Source organism: Mus caroli, chromosome 14 (genome assembly GCF_900094665.2).
Source record: "Mus caroli chromosome 14, CAROLI_EIJ_v1.1, whole genome shotgun sequence".
In the NCBI taxonomy this organism is placed as follows: domain Eukaryota; kingdom Metazoa; phylum Chordata; class Mammalia; order Rodentia; family Muridae; genus Mus; species Mus caroli.
In genome coordinates this window covers 24,929,822-24,956,401 of record NC_034583.1, presented here as the reverse complement: position 1 = coordinate 24,956,401, position 26,580 = coordinate 24,929,822, and the positions used below count along the sequence as shown (strand labels likewise).

The window sequence follows — 26,580 nt, the reverse complement described above, 5'->3', positions numbered from 1 at the left end:
GATAGATAGATAGATAGATAGATAGATAGATAGATGATAGATAGATGATAGATAGATAGATAGATAGATAGATAGATAGATAGATAGATAGATAGATAATACATAGGAAAAAGAAAGAAAGAAAACATAAGAGAAAGAACACACACAGCTGTGCACAGTATCTGTGGGGAATTGGTACCAGGGTTTCTACAGATACCAAAACCTATGGATGCTCAAGTCCTTTAAATAAAATGGCATAATGATAATGTTTGTCATTTTTCTTACACCTCCCCTAAACTTTAAATCATTGCTAAACAGCCTGTAGTAAATACCTAAGAAAATACCAGTGCTGTAAAAATAATTATGCTGTATTCTTTACTGTATAGTAACCAGAAAAATGTCTGTGCCTGCTAATATAGACAAATTTTCTATTTCTTTCATTGTGGTTGGTTGAATCTTTAGATGTAGAACCCTCCATTACAGAAAGCCAATAGCATGCATACGGAGTATTTACACATATCTATGGAATGTTGATTTTGTATCAGAGATATATACAAATTTATAGCAATGAAAAAAAGTTTAGAAACATAACATTTTTTAATCTTAATAATAAATTTAAATTTATCAGTAAGTTACAGAGGGGGAAAAAAGGTTGCTCCACTACCAACTCAGAGTGGCGAGTTCTGGTTGCTGGCTATGAGTCATCTTCTGTTTGTGTTCTGTTGCATTTCCTACATCTCCTAAGCTAACCCGGCACTGCTTTCACCAATAGCGTGTCTGATACTTCTCATATCCTATGCATTCCTGTCTGCTCCGATGCGGATGATGGGACAGACGTTGCTCAAATCCCCTGAAGCTGCAAAGACTATATCTCCAGCTCCTAGCAAAGACCCTGAATGGCTAATGGCCTTCAGCTGCACCAGACTGTTAGTATAGACATGGAGCTGAGGCTGCGCCATGAGATTCACCAAGGAACACTCGATTTATCTCCCATTCAGTGAGAGTAGACATCTCGTCACATGGGACCCAAGCCTACAGCACACCCCAAAACCTACCTACCTCCAGCCCACCAACTTCTGCCGTTATGTGAAAACTTTGTTGTTTGCAGCCTGAGGATTGTTTTGTTTGGGAAACAGACTACCTCCTGGACACTAAATTAAAACGTAGAATTAGATTTCCATTAAGTTACAGCAGATTCTGCTGAACTGATCTAATCGGCCTCTATCCCTATATGACATCATGCTTTAAAGGCTTGGCCTGAACATAAATACTTAATGTAATAAATACAGTCTGAAATATTTGATCTCCTTGGCAGCTTAATTGATCTACTGCAGAGACTGACAGGAAAAATTAAGTTAGCTCTGTCTCGTCTCTGCCAATAGCACAGTTTCCTCCTAAAGGGCCATGTGATCTGATGTGGGTGACAGGTAACATTCTGGTACACACTGTTTCCAAGCTTGCTTTAAGCACCCTTGTCCAACTCCTGATACCAGAACCAAGCAGTCCCATCTTCATGCAATGCAAACACTCAATGAATATCTCGGGGATGGGGAAAGAGAAGAACTCTGTCCTTCCTGGAGATTTGGCCTATGTCCGTGTCTCAAGATTTCTATTCCAAGCCTCCTCATGGAAGGAAACCCTATGGTCAGGGTAGTTGCATGCTGTGATTAATACCAAGAGCATCAAGCTATTTTAGCAAGATCCTTTAGCATCCTTTACCCTGAATCACATACCCTCTGTTGACACCCTCTAATATATATGAACCCAATGTCTCGACATCCACTCATTTACTCAGAAAACATTCATAGACAGGGACCAATTCTGCTCACAATTGTCACCAGATTTTTGATGCAGTCTTAGGTATAGTGGGGGTGTCATGTTTCTGCCTGAATTATTTTTCTAGAGCCTTAAAAAAATATATGTGAGCAGCTTCCAGATCTGAGAACCCCCAACACAGCCCAAGCAAATGCAGAGGCATGTATAGGCTGTTTTTCTGGCTGCCTCTCTCAGCCTCTGGCACCAGATGAACACTTCCTCTCAGCTCCCTGCACTCCAGGGCCCCATTGATTAGTAGGAAGGGCAAACCCATCAGCACCCATAGGAAATGACTTCCAGAAAATGAACTGTAGGCTTTAAGCTAGAAGATGACAGCAGGTGCCTGTCAAAGAAACAGAATCAATCTGGGAGCCTGGCATGGGGTCTCAGAGAGGGACACTTACTTGGGTCCCTAACTTGACCTGCCACAGTCGGGTGTACTCTATGACCTTGAGCTACTGCTCTGCTGACCTCAGTTTCACCCACTGCTACAGGGAGAGATGGTGAGTGTCAGGTTCTCTGCCCCTCTAGAATTTGGAGTTTGAACTTTACCTCAAAGGCTCATGAATTACTGGAGGTTGGTCCCCAGCCTGTGGTGCTGTTGAGATGGTGGCACCTGTAGGGGGTGTATCTTTGAAGGGAACACTGGACCCTGAGCCCTTTCTTCCTTCCCTTTGTTCTGAGTTGCCATGAGGTGAGGAGCCCTTCTCTACCACATGTTCCTGCTAGAAGGTTCTATGTGGTCAAAGGCTCAGAACAAAAAGGCTAAAACTTCAGAAACCATGGGCCGAAGTAAACATCTCTTCCTTTGAAGTTTAGTATCTTAGATATCTGATCACAATCCCATGAAGCTTGCACTAATATTGAATCATGAACAACAATCACGAATCATAAAACGGAATCGGGGGCTGACCCAATTACTTTCCTCCTGAGGAATGATCATGATCTGTCCCTCAGGGTCCCTGCTCCCCTAAACATCTGTGTTCTGGAATCCTGGAGGACCTCACTGGTTTCCTAGGGCACTCTGCATTGCCCATGCACCATGGACCACTTTGTGGGAGAGCCTGTGGGGTATAAAGTCCCCTACCCCAGACATCTAGGTCCAATCCATTATCAAACCCAACTCGACTTCTGTTTCTTGTCATTTTGACCCTAAAGGCAATTCCTACTACTTACTGGAATTTCCATGTCAGGCTTGGAGACATGTCTACCTACCATTAATACCACTATGAGTGGCCACGATGACCCTCCTTTCACCGGTGACCTGGGATCAAGAAGGAGACATGTCTTGTGCCTGCCTTCTTCCTGCCCAAGAAGCTCTCACCCCTGGGAATCTTCTATACCTCCTTCAAACCTCCCTTACTCCTCTGAAAAATGAGTCCATGCCTCTTTTTGCATGCCCTTGTTTAACTCTGTCACCTAACTCAAGGATTCAGAGCCAACTCGACTCCTTCTCCACCCTTCTCCTAGTCCCCAGCCCTCCAGGCCCTTATCATGGGGATATGACTAAGCCACTTCTGGATGCTTAGCTCTAGAGAAGTCTGTAATGCTCCGCTGATACTAGATGATGAACAAGAAAGCTCAAGGTTTCTGAGGAACACAGAGAGCTGAGAGTGAGGAGCAGGGTCAATATCCCTAACTCTTCCTAAGGAGCCCTTCCCCCACCCTGAGTGCCCGTCTTCACCCAAGCTCCACTACCTTCCACTCTCTAGCACTCGTGCTATGGCAGAATTGATTGTCTTGGAAGAATCTGGAGGTTAGTCAGCTATGACCAACACCCTTCAAGTGTGGACGGCAGGAACTGGGAAGCAAGCTGAGTTTAAAAGCAAACATCCCAATTCAGATCACAAGATCAATCTTTACAGCTGTGGTTGTTGGTCTCCTGAGAAAGCTTTCCATGAAACATATATCCTGGAACTCAATCCCTGGGAAATCCGCTCACCTAAGGCTGGGCTGACCCTGGGATTGGCTCTAATCACTACAAGGTAGTAAAATGGAACCCATCCTGGACATGATCTGAAAGGCTTAGCATCTCCTGATTTTACACTCTTGGAACCTTAACCCCAGCTCAAGCCCAGCCTAGAACCAGAGAAGCCACAGAGAGAATGAAGCTTGTTCCCCAGGCTTCCTGTCCAAAACCTCTCTCTACATAAGTGAGACCATCATATATGCATAAATATATATATGTGTGTATGTATATGTATATATATGTGTGTGTGTGTGTGTGTATGTGTGTGTATATATGTATGTGTGTATATATATATATATATATATATATATGTGTGTGTGTGTGTGTGTGTGTCCCAGCTGACATCTGGCTTGGGAGATCCCAAGCAAAAGTAGCAGAACTGCCCAGCAGAGCCCAGACAGTCCTTAGAACTATGAGAGAATAAAACAGTTGCTGGTTTCTTATATAATAGGCCCACTGTATTCATTCCTGGATTCAGCAAACCTCAGAAGGAACATATTTTCTGTTCGACGTATACAGAAATGCTTCTTGTAATCACTCCCCAAACAACAACTTGCCAAACATTTAAATTGCATCAAGGATGATAAGTAACCTAATGGTGACTTGAAATGGACAAGGAAGGCATGCACATTAAACAGACACAACGCCCTTGAAAATCTTTAGACTTTGGTGTCTGTAGATAGTAAATAAAATCCATGCTGGATTTTATCCATCGAGGATACTGGAGCCAATCAACACCAAAAACCAAAGAACAAGTGTGCTAAGATTTGGGGTAATTACAGATAAGTAACGCTAAACCAAAACCTGGAGTCTACAAAATTAAAACCAGCAAATGCTGGTAAAGATGTGGGAAAAGAGGAACACATGTTCACAACTGGTGAGAATGAAAACTGGTGAGGCCACAGTGGAGGTCAGTCTGGAAACCTCTAAAGAAAGCTACGAAGTGGGCCATCATCATATGAATGGATCAACCAAAAGAACTTGGGACCCGGCTAAAGCATGGGTTCTCAACCTGTGGGTCGCGACCCCCTTAGCTGCTAACCACTTTTTCATAGGGGTAGTATATCAGATATGTGCCATATCATGTGTTTACATTATGATTCATAACCTTAGCAATATTACAGCTGTGAATCAGCCACAAATGTAATTTTATAGTTGGAAGTCACCACAACATGAAGAACTATATCAATCACAGTGTTAAGAAGGCTGAGAGCCACTGGTCTACAGGGAAACCTGCTACTTTGTAAGCTAGTTGTAAATAAACACAGTCACAGATCAATCTCTTCATGATAATAAATGCAAAAAGCCTAGAGAAAATATTAGCAAATCAAATCTGGCAATCTATAAAAAGGAAACCATGTCACATCTAATTTGGGTTTCCTTCAGGAATGTGCAGTTGGTCTAACACTGTAAAATCCAATCACCATAATTCATCTTATCAACATAAAGAAAAATAAAGACCATGGGGCCATTTCGGCAGCTGCAAAGAAGCACCTGATAGTGTTCTGTGTCCACTCACAACGCTGCATTGTCATTTAAAAGCAAGGACAATAAGGGAGTAGCCCCTTTGATAAAGGGCACCTTGAAAGAGAAAGACAGCCAGGCATGATGGCACACTCTGAAAACTCCAGCATTTTTGAAGCTGAGGCAGGTGGATTTTGAGTTCGAGGCCAACCTGAGCCAGAACATACGTGAACCTCTATTCTTGAAACTGGAAAGGCTGAGACTACAGATTTGTGGTTGGTCACGTGGTTAATGTGTGAAACACTGGGCTCAGCCTTAAGCATCACAAATAAGTAATAAGGATCATAAACAGGATCGTGAAGCATTGAGAACTTTTCCAGGAGACCAAGAATAGTACAAGACCAAGTGCCATCAGCAGGAATGGAAGAGGATGGAGCCGGGTGTGGTAGCAAACACCTGTAATCCCAGCCCTGGGGAGGCAGAGGCAGGTTGAGTTCTGTGAATTCAAGGCCAGCTTGGTACATAAGTGAGTTCCAGGTCAGCCTGGGCTGCACAGTGAGACCCTGTCTCAAAAAAGGAGATGGAATATTGCCATGAGTTTGTTCATTTTAAAAGTCTACAATAGCAGTCGCAAAATGCCTACATCTAGGGCTGGAGAGATGGCTCAGCGGTTAAGAGCACTGACTGCTCTTCCAGAAGTCCTGAGTTCATTCCCAGCAACGACATGGTGGCTCACAACCATCTGTAATGGGTTCTGATGCCCTCTTCTGGTGTGTCTCACATATATAAAATAAAATTTAAAAATCTTTAAAAAAAAAATGCCTGTATCTAAAGAAACAGGGAGTCTGGGGCTGAGGAAACCAGAAAATGATTGTCAGTGGATCTGGGGAAGATGGTTCCTGTGCAGTCTGGGCAGCACAATGGGTGGTGTGACAAATTAACTGTCTCTCAGTGAAACTTGGCTTGAAAGTCAGAATAACACAGGACTGCCTGATAGCATCGATTTCTACTCCAGACTAGTCAGGAAGCAGGGGCAGGAGGATGCAATGATCGCAGGAGCTCAGGGGTGATGGAGGCAATAGACCAAGACCTAGCTAACGATAAAATAATAAAGAAATTACTGTGCCAGAAATTCTAACCAGCAAAGCCAGACAAAAAAAAAGAAAGAGTATACAACTGGGGGAAAAAGAGACAAAGTATACTTAGAGATGACCTTCTCAAGTCTATGAGCCATCGAGGAGAATCCATAGCTAAACTTAATTAGATGGCTAGATCTTACCAGCATGATGCTGAGTCTGAGAAACCAGACTCCCCAAAATGCACAGTGTGATTGGCTTTACCTTCAGCCACGTGTCACTCGGAGATGGGAGTGTCCTCTGAGAAACACATGGACAGTTTTGCTTGCCATGGTGTGAAGGAACGTCAGAATGCACTGAGTAAGCTGTTGCTGCAACATTGATAGGCAGTTAGAATCTTATAAGACACGCGTGGGCTTTTGCTGAAACGCCATGGCATGCACATGTGGTGTGATGTGTGGGGTGTGGGATGAGTGAGTGTGTGTGTGTGGGTGTGTGTGTGTGTGTGTGTGTGTGGACACAGAACATTCAAATGGTCAAGACTACAGTGTTCCAGAATGCCTACTTCAATGGGAAAGCTATCTCATCCTAAAAATCAGCAGGTTGACTGCATTCGGGGTGACATGACCAGAATGGGGCCCATGGAGTCAGGGCCCCTGGGGGACAACCAAGGTGGCAGCACTGTGTTCAGCTCCCTCCTGGAGCCCCAAGTGCATACCTTAGGAATATTTCTAATGAATGGCCTTTAGAGGTGTTTTCATTTGTTTGTTTCTAAGGCAGTCAGTCTCACAGCAGAACACACACCATCATCAAACTTGAGATCCCCCTGCCTCTGTGTCTGAGGTTCTATGACTGTAGACCTGGCCTGCCACTGCTGACTCAAAATTCATTTCTAAGAACTGTCACTGCCAGACAATGGGGGCGCATGTCTTTAATCCCAGCATTTGGAAGGCAGAAGCAGGTGGATTCCTGAGTTCAAGGCCAGCCTGGTCTACAGAGTGAGTTCCAGGAAAAAAAAAACTGTCATCTTAAAAAAGAAAAACATAGTTAAAGAAGGACTGGAGAATGCTTTTTAGTGAGCTCTGAAGAGGAAACAGTCCCCCCTCCAGCTCTGAGGTTAGTCCCCCTGGGCAAATTCTGACTGGCTAATCCAATCCTGGTTAGTCTCAGAAACTGGTCATTGTGGTTTGGCCAGAGGTAAGAGGGCACTTGGTGGCTCACTGAGGAGACTGCTTCAGAAGGGACATGGCAGGGCCCTCTTCCAACCCTGTGTCCCCTTTATCCTCATGCATGCCTCAGGCAGGCTCAGGACTGCTGAGAGCCAACATGCTTGAATGTGATGATCCTGCATCCTCTACAGACTTCACACCCAAGGCTTCATTTAGCCAGTCAAGTGTAGCCAGGATCACAATGGCTGCAGTCCTACCTGCCCCTGCTTCTTCTTGGCCAGACCTCACCAGGTCATCCCCCTAGGAAGAGCTGACAAGAGGAAAGAAGGGGTCAGACTTCATTATGCTATTCTGCTGCTACCTCAAGCCTGCCTGCATCCTGCACGGAGAATCTCCATCATGAGCCTGCCCGGGGAAGGAGGTGTGCCCTTTGGAAGCTCTGCTCATGCCACTGCCCAACCCAGAGAGAGCTTGCTGTGGCTCTCAGAGCATGCGCTATGGACGCTCTCTCCTAGCACTTTCGATTCTGTGAATCACTGTTAGAGGCAGGGAGCTAAGCAACTTAGCCCTCCAGGAATCACCTTCCTCTGCTGCCCGAGTCTCTCCTGCCCGGAACAATTCTTGGGTATCTACTGCTGGCACTGCCTCCAGAACAAACCCAAGTGCCTACGTGGCTGTTAATAATATCTTCTACATTAATGAAACAGGAGAACAAAACTGTCCATTAAGACAACACTCACACACAAATTCTTAGTGTTGTTCTCTGGACACCTGTTACTGTTCTGTAAACCTTCCCTGTCCAAGCAGAGTCCTGTGACTTTCTAAGTTGACGATTTGCATGAATCAGCCAGCCGTGCTATGTGTAAGCCAGGCTAGCCTATCAGCCCAGTGTGAGTTCTCTCTAAGCATTCCACAAGCAAAGCCCATGACCTAGAAAACTCCATGACATCTTACAAGTGTTTGTTTTCCTTTCCTTTCCTTTCCTTTCCTTTCCTTTCCTTTCCTTTCCTTTCCTTTCCTTTCCTTTCTGTCTGTCTGTCTGTCTGTCTGTCTGTCTGTTTGTTTTTTGAGACAGGGTTTCTCTGTAGAGCCCTGGCTGTCCTGGAACTCACTCTGTAGACCAGGCTGTCCTCGAACTCAGAAATCCTCCTGTCTCTGCCTCCCTAGTGCTGGGATTAAAGGCATCCGCAAGCCTTGTTAAGGCCTTGAGGCATCATGGTAGATATGAGGAAAGGTCAGTGGGTGGAGCATCTCAATGGCAACAAAGCTCCAGGAGGGAGCAGTCTCTCCTGCGGGTCCATGAGAGGAGACCAGCACTGCCACCGGGTGAAAACAAAGGACTCGGAGCACTAGAGGCAGCCAGTGTTCAACTAGCACCCCACGAGCTATCAGCTGTCCTTACACATGGACTCCTCATTCCATCCCATGAACACACACACTCCCCTTACTCTGCTAACACACACACACACAAACTTTTTTTAATTTTAAGACTTAAAAGGCTAGAGAAAGGGAAAACTCAGGCCGTACCAGCAAAGCCATTCCAGAGCCCTTGCTTGGAATTCACGATAGCCTATGCAAACCGATTAAGGAGGAATGTTATTTCATTCTGTCCCTGGTAAGCAGTTTCCTGGCCAGGGGAGAGGGCCCAGTAAGCCTTGAACTACCTCTCATACCTACCCTCTGCACACTCCCCCTAACTGCTCCACTCGAGGCTCCACAACCTCTTCCCATCAAAGTCTGCCACTGCCCACTCCCCAGATGCCCTCTGCTTCCCACCACCAGGGTTTCCCAGCCTTCCAGCACAGATGCACCCTTCTGGTGTGCACTTCACCATCCTCCACACCCCATCGAGCTTCCTGTATAGCCCATAAACCTTGCTGGCTCCGGAGCAGCAGCACCAGAGGACAGAGTAGGAGGTTTCTGCCCTTGCCTTCTGGGCCTGAGACAGACTCATCAGTCCAGCCTTCAGCGCATGCACAGAAATGACGGCATGTAGGGATTTTTCAGACGGTAGCCAATGTTGGCTTCTCCAGCCTACATTGGGCCTACATGTAGCCAAGTTCCAGGCCCTTCCTTCAACATGAAATTCCAAGGAGGGAAAATTGGTCCCTCTGCTTTCTTATGGAAGCTGCCATCTAGAGTTACCTGCTACTGCCTGCTTAGACTGTACATAGGCCAGAGGAAGACCAAGATCCCCTCTCCTGCACACTTTCTGGATCATGTCTCCCCTCAATTACCTTAACACTCAAAAAACAGGTGGGGAGCTACAGACGCTGAGCCACCGGGGACCCGTCTGGCTTCCTGCTCACAATGGAGGGGTGCTTGGTAATGGCTTTACCTTAGCAATGCTCTTCATCCACCTCTGTGAGTCCAGCATCTGCCCCAACACATAGGAACAAATGGCTTCCCTATCCTGAGCCTCAGTTTTTCCTCCATAGAAAGCCAGACAGGTTCTTCAAGCCCATGTATTTCCAACACGTGTATATACAATGGTCTTCCCAACTGCCTGATGGAGTTCCCTTACTGGCCTGAGTCCTTAGACACTGAGTTCAATCCCAAGAAATAGAGATTAGTGGAGCCAGCAAGGTCTGCCCAGTATCTGGAGATGCAGGAAAAGGGGTGGAAACTGAGTAACAGACCAGGGCTCCTGGAATGCAACCAAGCCCTAGAAAGTTGCCTCCTGCCCGAGTCCAGATGTGGCTATTCACTTCATTCTACAGCTTGAGACAAGTCGGGGAAGAAAGGGTCGGTCTTCGAGAGGAATCTGACCCATGTCTCACAAAAGAGCTGAGTGTTAACCTCAAGAGTGTTCGGAAACCAACTTACGAAGAAGGAGACATCTCACCCTGTATCCTGGTTCAGAGTTACCACAAACACACCTCCGGAGCTGCAGAGTTCACCTGAGTTTACAGCAGACTGCGATGCAGACCCCAGGGATTTCTATCGCAGAACACTATGTCCTTTCCAGAAGAGCCATCAAAGTAGGGAGTGCCAAATTTACATTACTTCAGCCATCACGACACCAGCACCAGCCCACTAGTGATCTATCAGAATCCCCTCCTTGCACAATACCGACTGTCACTACAAGAACTCAGCAGGACTAAGCAGAGGAGTTTTTCAATAATTGTTCATTCCCTCCTTCCTTTTCCCTGTGACTTAGTTTGTAGGAGATGAAAAGGCCAGATGCTCAGAGAGGCCAAAGGGCATGGGGCCATAGAGGATGGCCAACAAGAGCCCAAAGAGAGTGTTCTGCTGTGGGGGGAGGCATATCTGCATAGAAGAGTTTAACAGGACACATGGAGAAGAACTCAGAAAGCAGACAGAGAGAAAGGAAAGAAAAACCCTTCTCATCCCTTCGGGCACCACCGAAAGGGCAAGGCACCGTTCAACTAGCACCAATACCATTCATGGAGGTGCTGTGTTGACCCAAGGACTTCAGAGGCAACATTTGGGACATGGAAACTACTGGGAACTCAGTGATCGTCCTCCCCAAACGCCATGTTGACATCGTCACCCACAAGCTGACAGTGTCAGGAGGCAAGCCTCTGAGGAGGGACAAGGACACGATCAAAAGCCTCCTGAGGGGAATGGGTGGAGGGGAATGGGTGGCCCTTCTGAAGGAGGCCTGAGAACTTGCTCACTTGCTCTTTCTACTGTGAATGCATGCAGTCCAGAGCTGGGTGCTCAGTAGAGGCCCAGGCTGCTGCCATCCTGACTCTCAGGCTCCCGGAGCTTTAAGAAGCAAACGCCCCTGGCTTATAAATCTCGGTCTCTGCGCTTCTTTATAGTCGCTCAGAGGTAAGACGGGAATATTCCAAAGAAAAACACATTTCCAACTTCTCTAGAAAATTCAGAAATTCTAGCAAAACTGTCCCCTCTCCCACTTGCCACCACCACGAGCTGGCTTGATAGGCCACTGGCCCTTTTCGGGCAAAGCCTTCTAATTTTTCTTACCCCACCCCCACCTCTGCCCATTCCAAATCTAAGGGTTCCTCGGCATCATCACTGTCTCTGGTGATGGACAATTCTGCCTTTTACCCATGCCTGTCTCGAAACAGAAAATGGCAAAGCAAAGGGGCCCCATGCTTCCAGAAAAGAAGTCAAGAGCTAGCTCGTGCCTAGGGAGGCAGAGTACACAGTTCAGTTTTCTCACATTTGCCTGTCTTAGAACACTGGTTCTCAACCTGTGGGCCATCATCCCTTTTGACAAACCTGTATCTCCAGGATCATATTTACATTATAATTCATAACAGTAACAAAATTATACTTATGAGGTGGTAACAAAAATAATTTTATGGCTGGGAGTCACAACATGAGGAACTATATTAAGGTAGAGAACCGTTGCTCTAGAAGCATCCCAGCATGCTATGGGTCCCAACAGGTCTTGTTTCCCCACCCTTTCTCCATACCTAAGCCTGCCCTGCCAGGAGGAGCGTATGTACCCAAGGACACGGGAGGCTGCCAGGCAAGCCCCTGCAAAGCACAGAGATGGGCCTGTGTCTAGTGAGCACACAGTGACTCTTGCCACTCTGCCACTCTGCCACTCTGCCACTCTGCAGGGTTTTCACCATCCCAGATCCCCCAAAGCAATGCAGTATCAGAGGAATTCAGTTCCCAACGTGCACTTGACCATCTCTGGGGGTGCACAGCTCAGCTGCGGGGGGGATTAATGAAGGGATAGAAGGGAGACAGGGGCGGGGGTGGGAGGGGAAAGCAGGGAAGGAGACAGAAGAGTATGTGAAGCTGGTCCAACTCAGCAGCAGCCCGCTCCCAGCCCCGCCCTTGACTTAGGACATCACCAAGGTGGATGCTCCCTAAGACACAGATAGCACAACCCTAGCTCTGACCCTCTGCTCGTCTGCTGCTTGTGGACCCTTCTACCCTTCCTTTCCTGAAGTTTAGCTTTTTGCCCACTACACCCTCCCCACTACAGGCAAAGGTCCACTGCAGGATTTAGCCCTATTGACCAAAGAGAGACACCCCAAAAATTGCAAGAAAGGAAAAATGTGCAAATCACTCCCACTTACAGTGCTGGAGTGCACTGAGGGAAACATGTTTACTAGAAGTAGCTATTCGCTGCTGAACTGACCCGCAGTGCAGCTGACAGCGCCCCCTGCAGCTGACAGAGATCACTGCAGCTGACAGAGATCACTGTGGCTACACAGATATGTACAGCTCACAGCACTACATAGATTTGGACATCAGAGCTTTGAATTAGGGAATCTCTGCTTGTAATTGTGTCCTGTGCATATGGCTGGAGGTTCCTCAGTGTGTGTGTGTGTGTGTGAGTGTGTGTGTGTGTGTATGTTTGTGTGTGTGTACGTGTGTGTGTATATATATGTATATATATATATATATATATATATATATATATATATACGTGTGTATGTGTGTACATTTACTCCAACACAGCTGCTTTAGAGGAACCCCTTGGGAACCAGTGACATCTGAGACCACAAGAACATAGCAGGGAAATGAGCATGCTATAGCCTAGGAGGCCTCACTCCTGTCTTTTCCCAGGGAAGAGCCCCTGCACCACCCACTCCCCCTCCCTCAGACCTCTAGCAGCCTCCCACATCCACTCGGGAGCTTTCCCTTGTTCTTGGCCAACACAGCTGCCAAGCTTACTAAACATCTCTAGTGGTGTTTGTTCTGTCTTGTTTTGTTTTGTAGCTTGGAATCCAAAGACACCAGATGTGCCTTTTCCTCTGGGGACAGTGCCCTCAGAAATCCCCAAGGATCAGCCCTGCAAAGGTCTTTGCTCTAGGCTTGACCAAACACCTACAGCAGATTTCCTACCTTCCATAATCCCAGCCACTGACAAGACATCATATGCCCTATGAGTTCAGACCTCTAGCCCCAGGAATCCTTGAGGCGCACAAATAAGCAAGATGCACATAGGAACCGGTTGAAAGCAGAGACAGCCACCACCACCACCACCACCCCCCAGAGCTCCCTCATGAGCACCTTGAACTGTGATGAGGGTGGCTGCAAGCTGTGGAGTGATTGCCTCTGAAAGGGCTGCCTCTAAGAAAAGCTCTGGGTTGGTTTAAGATGAAACTGAGTAACATCCACCTGCACTCAGGCTGTTTGAAATCTAACAAGACAGCAAGTGGGTGGTACCTGTGATCCTGCTGTGACTGGTAGGAGCAGAAGTTTGCTCAGCAAAGACAACAGGGAGGACAGACAGTCTCTACCCTCTCTACCAACCCCACCTCTGCCCCAGTCAATCTTACCTTTCAGAGATGCCACATGGGACAGGGCCTGGGCATACGTGGCTGTGTTCAGGAGGGTCCCTGGCAAGCAGGAGGGGAAGAAAGGCCCGGCAGGACCCACTGTGCGTCCCAGGCTGTCAAAAACAAAAATGTTCCATTGAGGTTCAGCCTGTCTACAGAGCTACCCCAGACTCCTAATCTTAGAGTCAGCTAATCTTACCTCTGCTGGGCTTCCAGGGCCTCCTTCTTGCTCCGGGTCTGGTCCCCTGGGGGTGGAGAGTTGATGTTCCTCACTGGCGGTGGTGTCACCTCTGCCATGGGTTCCTTGGCCCCTGGCTCCTGGTCAGAGGCCCCTCTCTCTGTCTTCCTCCATTTGGCTCTTCGGTTCTGGAACCAAACCTGATTCCCATAGGAAACACATCCAAGGGGGACAGATGGTCAGACAGGAGGAGTCAGCCAAGACCCAAGCACAGGCTCCAGGAGGCGCGTGACGACACCCTCGGTTCTCCTCAGCCCCCCAGAACTTCAGACCGCAGATGGACCAGCTAAACTGCTTCTGTCGGACTGTTTCCCAGGACGAGTAAAGAGCGGAAAGCATCTAGCACTTAGCCCACAAGAAGGGAAAGCATCGTCCTGTAGGAGTTTGCAATGCTGAGCTGTCTGAGAAGAGTTTGATGTGAAGTTTTCCCAGCAGGATCGTGGTGAAAGCAATTTGCAAAATGCTGTCCTGGGGCTTCTCATCAAAAAAGACACACTCCACCTTCCAGCAAGCCCACACCTGTGCTCTGCCCTGAAGGATCATTGTACACAAACAAATTCGTGACCAGCCGCCTGGGGCACCGCCTGGAGAGACCCTGTCTCTGGGGCTTAGAAATTCTGAATCTTGATTAACAAATGTGGCTCAGGGTCCACAGCATCCCCAAGGGATGTTGCTAACCCCAGTTCACAGACAGGGAGGCTCGCTAACCTGCTGAAGCCCAGCGGCTTGGCTAAGGACCAGGATCCATACTTTCAGAGAAAGACGGCAATGCTACCACCCCCCTCAGCATCATTAGAAACACATACATGCAAAATATTGGGCACAGTGCACGGGTGGCATACAGCAACTGGTCACTCAGTGCAGCGCGGTTACTGTCCCATCTATTTACTGTCAGGCCAAGACAAAGTTTGTGTCTGACTGTGACTTTGGTATCTCCTTAAAAACTGATGTTGGGCAATTCCTATGTCTTGGGAGGAAAAAAATAATTGCATTTGCCTGATAGAATCCTGGCAGCTCATGATGCTCACAGAAGACAGCGAAAGCCCGTGGATCTGCGCATCACTCAGAGAAACCTCCCTGCTCCTCACCTCGTCTCTTCTTTCTTCGCAGAGATAATTTCTGTCTAAAAATCAGGTTTGACCAGGCTTCTCCCCAGCTCCTAGAGCCAACCTCCCACTTCCTTTGGCTATGGTGCACTGGCAGGGAAAACGCCTGGGTCTTTGAGGCTGAGCCCTCTGCCATCCCACCTTATCTCTTAATTTTCTTTCTCCTTTGGCTGGGTTTCTTTCTTTTTTTCTTTCTTTCTTTTTTAATTGTGTTGGCTTTTAATTGCACATATCAGCAAACATTGAATAATGATTTTATCTATATTCTAAATTTAGGGCAGTTAAATGCAAAGCAAAATGCAGACACTTTCTGGTGTCTTAATTGAATGAAGGTCACAGCTATAACAACATTTAATTGAGCTATTTTTCATTATCATATTTTAATGACTTTGCACTGACAGTTCGCCTGCTTCTGAGGAAAGAGCATGATAGAGTCGTTTATTTCCCTATTTAGTTATTGTTTGACAACATCAGCTTCGATTAAGACCCTGCTTTATAGAACATTAATCATATTTGAATGAGCAAGCAGTATAAATGTAAACACATCTCCCTTCCCACCACCGAGGCTCCTGTCCCCACACGGAAGCTAAGCACTAGCTTGGCTGCCATTGTCTGTCTGCATAATAGCCAACAACAGCCTGGACAACAATTCCTGGCTTTAATTGTCACCGCCCCTATCTTACCCTTGCACCTTTCAGGGAGAAGTTATGATCTCCTACTTCTGAATGCGCAATAATTGTACCATTTATCTCAATTTGCAGTTCAGTCTTTAGGCAGCTATTGGCAAGCCAGCATTAAAAAAAGGAACTATAGACGGGGTCTGGGCCAAAGAACATTTTCATTCCCAAATAATAATCAGTTTAATTTGCCCGCATATGACCAATGATTCATGTTCAGATTTAATAATCAGGATCACATAATCTGATTATAGGGGAAATAATTTGTTTACAGCCCCCAATTTACTGCTCAGAATTCCATTATCTCTCTTCAGCCATTGGTTTTTAAGAGATACTAACATGACCCAGGGGAGCAGAAAGCAAAGTATTATATTTCCTACAATTAGATCTTTGCATAGTCTTAACCCCAAGCTCCTACATAAAAAAGAACAGAAACAGCATGGAGGAAACCCCATAAATAAAATGAATATATAATTGTACTCAAAGAATAACTGGCCTGGAGAGGCAGCACTGTGAGCCTCTGCCTCCCGTGCTCACTTGGGCACGGCTGCCGGGCTAGGCACTTAAAAGCAGCTTTCAGAAAAGCGATGCAGCCCAGTGGCAGCCACTCCGGCCGGCCGGCCCAGATCTGCTCGGCCCTTTTGCTGCTGCTGTTTAAAGATTTTTAAATTGCACGTGTTTTTCAGGTCCACTTTGCTCACAGAGTCCGTGTGTGGGGGGAAAAGTTGGGCATGATGCAATTTCTGGAAAGCAGATCCCACCCTGCTTCCCATCTGAAATCGCGGTTCTCTGCAATTGACCAGCCTCACCCCAGAGCGGTCAGATTTGCTTTGCGAGTAGCATCTCAGCTTTTTTTTTTTTTTCCAAAGCAAGGAAATGGATGTGCATTGATGTAATTTAGTACCTTAGAGACGCGGACAAATTAGTGTAGAACATTATCACTAGTTAATTATGAATGACCGATTAATCAACCTAATCTAATATTCCACATTATGTTGATGTTATTAAAGTGCATCATGAAAATGACAGATAGTCTTCATTTGCTTTCTTTGGCCAAATGTGCACTCTGCAGTCATGATGTCAAAAAAAAAAAAAAAAGTTTGCCAGTTTTAATATTAGAGAGTTAAATAATTTAAAAGAAGGTTTACCTGCACTCTGGCTTCTGTGAGGTTTATTTTCATGGCTAACTCTTCTCTGGTGAAGACATCTGGGTAGTGTGTTTGGGCAAAGACTGCCTCCAGAGCTTCCAGCTGGTAAAAGAAAGAAGGAAAAAAACTGGTGAGAGGCTGCGGCTAGGAAAGGGGAGGGATGCATAGATCAGTGCTGAGGGGTGGTGAGGAAGCAGTTTCAAAGATCAAATCCCAGAAGGAAATGGAGAAAAGAGCTGTCTGAAAAAATTCCACAGAGGCCTGGAAGAAGTCTCAGCTAGTAACGGGGCTTGCCCCCAAGCCTGATGATAAAAAACGGAGTCTGATCCCAGAGACACACATGGTGGAAGTAGAGAGCTCACTCCTGCAAGTTACTCTTTGACTCTTCATAGACACAGTGGCATGCCTGTGCATGAGCAAGCGCACACACACACACAGTGGCATGCATGTACACACAAATGCATCCACGCACATGTACACAATAAATAAATAAGATATATATATTTTTTTTAACTATGTGGGTGCTGGGAATTGAACCCTGATCCTCTGGAAGAGCATTCAGTGTTCCTAACCACTGACCCATCTCTCTGGCCCAAGATACATTTTTTTAAAGATTTTTTTAAAAATGCACAGGATGATATTTTAAATCCCAGTTGACGCTGCAGCCAAGGCTACTACCAACCACAGTATGCCTTCCTCAAGACATAGAAATAGACAAGTCATAAATGTTTCTGTTTGTTTACATTTAAATTTTGTCATGGGCATAAAAAGTCTAAAGGTAGTCTCATGTATAATTTCCACAGTGCCACCATGGGAGTAGAGAAGGCTGCTACCAAAAAACTCTCCATCAGTCAGCCCCAAAGAAGCCTTATGAGTGTGGGGGTCATCCCACAGATGCTCAGGAAAGAGACTGCTCTAAGGACACTCAGCTTGGAGAAGCCCGGTGGAAAAGTTGCAGCTGTGTCCAGCAACACTGACTTCTCAGGAGGAAGCCTCATCGGTCAGCTTTCCCATCTGCCCTTCTGGGGGTAATAATGCCCAACCTGCATTCTGCTGGCAGGGAAAATGTCACTCAGACCATCGGTCTAAGACACATGGGGAAATTCATAGCTGCTTCTCTACTGATAACCTGGAGTTACAAAGCCCAAGTTAACGAACTGCCCTTTCCCCAGGTAGACGCATAAGACATTCAGAAAAACAAAGACTGGCCAACCCAACAGTTGGTTTCATTTTAAAAGGCAAGGAGAGAGTGGCTCATCTGTGAATTTGGGGGAAGAAAATGGTTCTCACACGGGGAATCTGTCCTTACCTGCTGAAGAGTGAAGGTCGTTCGATTTCTGCGCTGTTTTCTTCTAAGAAACCCATCATCAAAATCCCCTGTAGAGTGGTTCCCAAAAGGCGCAGTGCCTGCAGGGTATAAGTGAGAGCAGAATGAGTAGAGAGACCCTGGTCTTCATTTACACACACACACACACACACACACACACCAGCCCCCTCCGGTGTTCTATCACAGGACACAAACCTGGACCTCCCCGGAGAGCCTGACCTTCCAAAGTACTTCTCCATGTTCTCCTAGTGAGACCCTTCTTTTCACTATCTCTTGTTCTGTGTCACCACAAAACCTTTGGCTATAGGATCACGTTTCCCTATTTCATAGGACATTATTAATGGTGACCTTAATACCCAAGATGGTCAAATCTACTCCCTTTGAAATTGTGGCCTCTGAATCAGGAGGGGTCAGTGGCTTGAGAAAACTCTGGTCCTCGTCTACCTTCCTTTTCCTGGCTTTCCCTCTGTCCCCTGTCCACTGTTCGCTCACTACCATGGACCCTCCAGCAGAAGGTTTCATGCCCCCTCTGCTCACCTGCCAGTTCACTCCCCTTGTTACTAAAACCATCAAGGACTAAAGGCTGGGGAGGAAAGAAAGCCTTTCACACCTCTTTCCTCCTAGAAGTGCAGAATTCAAGGAGGTACGGAGTTTATAAATGATTATTAATTACCACTGGTCACAGCTCATCAGCACCATAGTGGATCCATTATAAAGACACCAATTAACAAAAGGCCTGCACCAGTAGAAAACCCTGCCGACTTCCTAGGGCCATGCTCCAAGGGCATTCCAATAGGTAGCCAGGCCTTATCCAACACCCTGCTGTCCCCACTTCCCCAGAAAAAGAAAGATGCTGTTCTTTCCAGCAGCCTCCAGTGCTCAGGGTAAAGCCAGAGCAGAGTCTGGCCCCAGAAGTACATTTGCATCATTTTCCAAATGTGCACTATTTACTTGATAGTCCACGATGGCTTCTTAGGAAAACAAATGAGTAAGTTTCCATTAACCAGTGCGCGTTTCACCTGCCACGGGCGCTGCTGTCACAATCATCAAGTGTTCAGCATCAGCTCCCAGGCCCAGCATCCAAACAGCACCCTGCACAAGCACCTCATCCCTAGGAGGCTAAGTCCTCAGGCCCTTCCACATCCAGTCTGCTACAGAGGGCAACCCTGAAGGATCACATGCCTTGTTGAAATACTGCCCCCCCCCTCCTCTATACTGGAGCTTCCCCTACCATCTTCCTGTCCAAATTGCATGCTTCCTTGAAACCCTTAGCAACAAACATTTCTCTTCATCTCAGTAGAAACTAAACAGGAAGGATTCAAGGCGCCTTATTTCCACCACTTTGCAAGAGGCCCTGCTTTCTTCTTTGGAAGTAGAGTATTTGACTGGTCAGCATGGAGCGTACTCTCAGGCTTTCTGGTCACGGTCTCCCCAAGTCTCCTCACTTGCACCTTGCTTGTGCACTGTTCACAATGCTTCCCAGCTGAACCCTACAAAAGCTGACTTCACCACACTAGCAAGAAAAAGACTGACAATCTACCAGAGGAGAAAGGGAGATGAGATAAATAAAAAAGGACACTTGGTAAAGTTATGCACAGCTCCTTAAACAGAACATAACAGGACAATGAAAAAACATGGTCATTGTTTTGTTCCCCAAAAAAGTACACAATGATACCCAGAACTGATAAATTATAGTAAATTGCGCATGTTTGTTCACTATTCATGTGTCAATTAGTGAAACTGTGTTAGAAGGCAGTTGAATAAGAACCATCAAAAATTTATGTGCACAGGTTTTTAATCTATGAATATAGTTATAAAGGATGTTGAAAGAGAGAGAGATGTTGGAGATGTTGCTATTAAGAAATAAAAGAGGATACTACAAATCACCCATTGGTAGACACATTCTACAAAACAATACTGGAATACTACACAGCAGTCTACAAGAAAATAAGTAGCTCCATATACTGGAAAGTCCCAAAGATGTATTATGAAGTAAAAGAGAAAAAAACATGCAAAGTCCAAGACGATGTGACGGTATACTCTCTGTGTCAAATAAGACGTAGGAGACACGGAACAAAAGGTTCGGATGATGGGATCACAAGAAACGCACACTAGGGGTGGCTTTGGGAGAGGAGAGGAAAGCTCTACTAGTCAGAGTGTAGGTTCTTGTTCTAACAAACCTTGAGACCCACACAGCACTAATTTAATATGGGCAAAGTATCTGAGAGGTAAGGTCAGTCACACTTTGCTTTCTCCTCTGTACCACCCTAGAGTCCAAAGTCTGTCCTCAGCCATCCTCAACTTTCCCAGCTTCAGAGCATCATCCTGCCCTCGCAACACTGACCTAGACATAAATTCCCCTCCTGAGAAACCGACACAGGTGTATATCTAGAAAAGAATGAGAGGTGCTTGAAGCCACCCTCTCCTGGTCATATCAACCAGAGTCAACACCAAGGTAGGGCCCACACAGAGCACAAGTAGCAAATGTGAACCGCCTCCCCACTGCCCGTAAATAAGCTAAGAGCAGTAGGCAAGTCAGAGAGATCCTGGGATCGGGCAGTCTCTAAGTCACTTCTGCAGCCCATCCTTATAAACAGGAAAGGTTTCCCCTTAGGTCGCCCAGAACATATACAACTTGCCAAATGCCCAAATCTCCTCCTTTCCCACTTGACAAAAGTGCTGAGCTTGAAGTCAACAGTGCACAGCAACAACCCACTACCCACCAGTAGGGTCTCCTCCAGGCCTGGGGTACAGTTGTAAGTGACCGCTCCTTTCTGACTGCCCTAAAGCCTCCCTGCCTGGGTTCTCCCTAGTGTTGAAAAGCAGGCATACAGAGCCTAACTGCTTCTCCCCACTAGCTTCCTTTAGCAAACTCTGCAGGACTCTTAAGGGCTTGTATATAGAAAATGAAGACAAACTTTCCCAAATCATGGCTGAGACTGAAGACTGCTCAAGGCAACCTACAGCAAGGGGGACAAGTGTCCCGGGATTATGAACCTTTGAGTGTCTCCTCCAAGCCACAGCACAAGAGGGGAGACGAGGGGGGCGTATGTACACCTGCTACAGATCACTGCTGGGAAGAAGAACTTACCCTTTGGTCCCCAGGCCCTGGCTAGAGACACCCAGGGATGCAAGCTTCTCTCACTTCTCACTACCCCTGCCCCACTTAACAACTGGGAGAAGAAAACACACCAGGAATAGGGAAAGGCATTTCCCCACTAAGGTCTAGAGACCTTAAACAACCAGACCCTGGTCCTGGGGACTGACGAGCTGGGCATTTGTGGTCAGAAATTCAGTAAATCGCTGAGATGAAACTATTCCTGGACACTCCTGACAGGTAACTATCAGGGAGCTTGCATCCTGGGACAGCTTTGCCGCTAGAAACTGACTTTAAGTTGTCCAGAATTTCGTGTGCGATCCCGGAGCACTCTTGCCAACGCCCAGGGGTGAGAGCAGGCCAGCAACCAGGCCCTTCCTGACACGTAGTGGAGCCCAGGACTCAGCGGGCAGTTCAACTTCCTTTGGTTTTCTGGGATGTTAGCAAAACACCGTGAAAGATTGATGCGGGGCCCCCTGGGCGGAGGAGCCCCGATTAGAGGCGTGACACCAGCATCTGTGCTGGGAGGACCAGGCGTCCCTGAGGCACCCATAGCCCCGGGGCAGCGGAGAGGGAGGTGGGAGGCAGGTGGCACCCGAGCGGAGGGATGGAGCTGGATGTAGGGGGGGCTAAGGGTGCCCCTAAACCCTGCCAAGAGGCTGCCACCTTGTGGGGCGAAGACCCCAACACTTATCAACCCTTTTGTGGCCCGACCCTTTTGGCTAGCTTGGCCTGGCCAAACAGCCCGGGAAAGCGGCGCTTACTCACCCTCTAGCTGTGGCGGACAGTGGAAATAAAACATCGCCGACGGTCGGATGGGCCCTGATGGCTGGACCAGGGCTGGTAGCGGCCTGGCAGACTTGTGCCTGTGCGTGGCTCCGGCCTGGCTGCAAAGCAAACAGCAATAGAGCCTGAGTCTCCTGCCCGCACACCCCGAGGATCATGGGGAGTGCTCCTCCTACAAAGCCCTTCCCGAAGCCCTTGGTCCCCTGGGGCCACCGCGGGATGGTGGGAGAAGTGGTTGCACCTCCCGTCCCAAGCCACGACCCTACGGTCAGCCTTCGGCGTAGGTCCTGCTGCTGGACAACCGCGCCCTCACCAAGCTGGGCACAGTCTGGCTCCTGGTTCTCAGGGGTCCCAGCCACAAGCCCTGCACTTGGCCACCGCAGCTGGGTCCGGCGATCGCGCGAGGCCATCTGCAAGCGCAGCAGCTCGGGCCAAAAGCCGGTGGAGTCCCAAGGCCCAGAGCAGGGAGCCGGGGGAGCAGCACGGGAACCCTGCCTACCTCTGCGGGAGGCGGGCGAGAAGGCCGGAGTGCGCTCGCCTCTAGTCCGCACGCGGGGCTCGGCTGGCGGCGGGCGGGGCTTGGCGCTGCTGGCGCCCGCAGGACCAGAGAAGTGACTGGGGAAGTGGCCAGATGTCTTGCTGTCTGTCTACAGCGCGCGCCGCCGCTCAGCACTCGCCTTTATAATCTCACGCATAATTGGCCTTAATCTGATTATTTCCAGCGCTGTCTACAGCGAGTAACTTGGATAGGTCTATTGGGCCTTACAAATGGCCCACGTGGTGTAAAAAAAAAAAATCCGTCACTTCTCAGCAAACATAAGGAATGTTTTTCCCTTTTTTTTCCTTTAAACGAAGATAAAAACAACAGCTACCAATATCATCACCCAACCAAAAGAGATTATGTTCTAAACACTCACCCCAACCCCAGCCCTCTGGGCCCCCTCAGTCTCAACCCTTCTTTCTCTGAGTGAGATTGGATTTGGGCTCGCCCTTGTCAGAGGCCTGGAGACTCCAGGACTGCAAAATTACCAAAGCGCTGCTAATTGTCGCCACCGGATGGGTTTTGGGGGTACTCTTTGCACACGGCTTCCCTTTCCAAGCGATCGTACAAAAGGAAAGTTTGATTTTGTTCTCAGCAAGGGGTCCCTGAATTTATGTTCGCTTCTCCCTGCAAATGATAAGCAGTGGGACCCTTCGCAATTACTTTTAAAATGCATCCGAGGCAGACACTCAGCGGAGAGAGACCGCCCTTCTCTCTGCCTGGGTGAAAATTAAACTCTAAAGTACCGGGTTGAAATTTTCAAGTCAGGGGCGCGGGATTGGATCAAATCACATAAACTGCAAAAAAAGCAAGTCTAATGGCGCATAATTGGTTCTGTAATAGCATTACACCAGGATAATAGCCCGTTACGGCCCCCTGCACTATTAAGTGCTTCCCTGGCGGAAAGCCTTTATGATATTAAAGGGGGAATATAATGATATTTTGGTTATTAAATGCGTGTAATTAATTTATGCACCACTGAAAATAAAGTTGGTATTATGACCCACTCAAGATGCATCAGAAGATGCGAATCAGACAACTGTTGATAAGTTCTGGTGTCTGTGTTCCGTCTAGACTGCCGATTTTATTTTGGGACAATGGCTTCTTGGACAGACTACATAAATTGAATATTTTATAAACATTCTAATGCTGCGTTTGAGAGCCTTGGCGGAGTGGTGGGTCGGGTCCCTGCCCGGTCTGAGATCCAGCCTTGATCTTAAAGACACAGATCTTTGGAAACAAAAGGCCTGGCGGGCCCACTCGTGGACCAGCGACCCGGGCAAGTAGCGCGGAGCTGGAGAACTGAGTGCTGAGGCTCTGGCCGGCCGGTGGACACCCCTGGGAAAACAGCCAGGAAGAAACGCGGCACCGCTCCGGCGGACGCAAGGCTGGGCTGGGCCTCTTGCACTCAAGCGGCCCTTTCTGGGCTCAGCCGCTCCCGGCCTGAATCGGCCCTAATGGGAACAAGAAGAGGCTGGAAAATGCCTGCTCGGCTCGGAGCGAACAGACCCGCCGCGCCAGCTCTCCTCCAGGGCCACAGACTCCCGCAAGACCAAGCGGCGGGCCCGAGTGGAGAACGTCGGCGAGCCGAGCCGCCCCGTGCGGTGGATGGCGCGACCACCCGGCCAGTACACAGCTTCGAGGCCGGGAGCAGACCCTTTCTCGGTCCCAGGCCACGACGAACTCGCAGGTCCGGCTTCCCTCCAGGTCTGGCTCAGGGAGCATCCCCTCTCTCTGCAACTGGTTCCAGGAGCCGAGGGCCCCCTGAGCGCCGGAGTCTGCCGAAAGCCCTCTCTGATGCCCTCCTGCCCTGAGCTTCAGCTTCCCCGGGCGCCGTGTGCGCTTTGGGAGTCGAGCGCTAGGGAAGCGAAGTGAGAGGAAGGGTTCCCCGCCAGCTCCGCTCAGCGCGCACTTGCATTATCCGCGGGAGCCTCGGCCCCAGCAACCTAGTACCGACTGCCGCGTTGGCCCCAGAAAACAGTGACATCCAAGCTTCGATCAGTTCCCTGTGGCTGTCATCAAGCCGTAAGGATTTATGTGAAACCCTGATCTGTCGCGGGGTCTGAGCAGGCTGATCCGGATGTCTGAACGTCTCCCCGAATCAGCGGAGGGATCAGGACCTTGGACAGCGGCAAGCGTCCCCACCCTACCAGACTTTTTGCTGGCCACAGAAACCACCAGTCCCTAGGGCCCCTGTGGAGTCCTACAGTGCGCGGGCTTCAAGGCCGGCGCAAGCGATATCAGGCACTCCTAATCCTTTCCTGGCCCAAATCTTCGAAAGTCATTTGGGATGCGCAGTAAGCGCTGGGAGCAGGAAGTGAACTCCCGACTCTGCAGTCTCAAATGCATGGCTCCTACCGATGGCTACAGCAGAAAAATACCTCATGGTCCCCTCGCCTTCGACCCCAGCCCTCCCACCGCCCCTTGACGCGAACCTGGCTACATTCTTGGTCCTTGGCTGCACAACCAGCTCAGCTCTAAGGAAGCACCCACCTTGCGAGGGGCTCCCAGCCAGCTCCGGACCTTCAGCCTCAATTCGCCCGAAGTTCTTTTCCCATAACTACGAGGCTGGGCTCGTTCCTATGGTAAAACTGCGAATAAACAACCAACCAAAACAACCGCAGAAACGAAAAGCCACAGAAAACTTTGATGCCGTGAGCCCCCTTTGCCCCAGTTGTCTCCAATACTCGGAGCCCTGGAGGAGAAGGTGACTTAATAGATATTCGTTGTGGTCTCCCCTCACCAAAGGGGGAGGGGGCGTCAGCAAAGAAACTCTCATTTTTCCTTAATTCTTGTGCAGTAAAATGTATTTCCCAATTAACCGAATTTGCCGATCTGTCCCGCTTGGACACTCTGATAATTTACAACCTAAAAGTGTACTTTCTTTATCTAAAGACCAAGGTGACTGCTTTTAATTTTCTCTAACCTCTTTACACTTGATGTTCACCAGACTCATAATGTTAATTGGCTTCATATACGGATCATCAGTTTAATGAAGAAATAAATCCTGTGTTGCTTTATGTTTTAACAGTGATTGCTTTAATGAGGAATGTGACGTGTTCCAAAATCAAAGCTGCGGGAGACATTAAATAGGACTTCTATTAGGACAGAAATGCTTATTTAAAGTTGAAAGACAGGGTCATATTTCAGCATATTTTTTTTTCTTTTGTGGGAGCCCTTCCCACCCACCCCCACCTACCTGGGTTGTTTCCAGCTTCTACAAGGAGACACTTCTGGGGTCCTGGAAGCTCCTTGTAATATTTAACTCCGTCAGCTTCAAGTTGCATTCCCTGTAAGAATCATTTTCTGGTTATTGCATAGGGCATGCTAACTTACCTCTTGTCCAGAAGGGCAGAGCAAGCACAGAACAGAGTGGGGAGTTCAACTTTCAAGGTTGTTCATGGTTTTAAATAAAGGAGGAAGAGAATAACACACACACACACACACACACACACACACACACACAAGACTTGTGTGAAGATGTGTTGCGGAGGCAGCTTGCCCAGTGCAAACATATTCACAGTACTGGAAATCCAAGGCTGAGCTCCAAAAGGCAAGCAGCTTGGAGATTAGAGGAAGGAGCTGCTGCTGACCTGGGCTCTGCAGGGCAAGTGCTGGACCCCCACCCAGGTCCTGAGAGCTTTATATCCCCCTGTCAATTAATAGCAGAGTAAATCTGCTTTCTCTAATGTGTGTTTGATTTTTCTAATTTTAAACGGGTTCTATGAAGGGAAAACTGTCATTGCAAAATCCCTGAGAGCAGCAATACCATGCTGGAAATGGGAGCATCCTCCATGCAAGCTCTCGATTGTTTGCAGTTATGTTGTGAGGCATTTTAAATTGATTCCTGGAAAGTATCCTGTATCCCTAGAAAATGGAGGAGTTCAAGATGCTGGGTTGAGATCTCCAACACCATGCACAGCTGTGTTTACTCCCATTTGCCCTGTTTAAG

General features: G+C 47.9%; 1 protein-coding gene across 1 annotated transcript in view; it reads right to left on the bottom strand.

The window, feature by feature from the left end:
- Positions 1 to 22,725, bottom strand: part of Drgx (dorsal root ganglia homeobox) — a 32,005-nt gene extending 9,280 nt beyond the window's left edge. Inside the window, exons 1-6 of the mRNA XM_021182532.1 lie at positions 22,587 to 22,725; positions 22,070 to 22,188; positions 18,187 to 18,284; positions 16,878 to 16,979; positions 13,908 to 14,086; positions 13,709 to 13,821 (exon numbers count right to left, since the gene is read on the bottom strand). Of these exons, the coding sequence (XP_021038191.1) occupies positions 13,709 to 13,821; positions 13,908 to 14,086; positions 16,878 to 16,979; positions 18,187 to 18,284; positions 22,070 to 22,103 (526 nt within the window). The 5' untranslated portion in view covers positions 22,104 to 22,188; positions 22,587 to 22,725. The remainder of the gene's footprint in view (positions 1 to 13,708; positions 13,822 to 13,907; positions 14,087 to 16,877; positions 16,980 to 18,186; positions 18,285 to 22,069; positions 22,189 to 22,586) is intronic.
- Between the last annotated feature and the right edge of the window lie 3,855 nt (positions 22,726 to 26,580).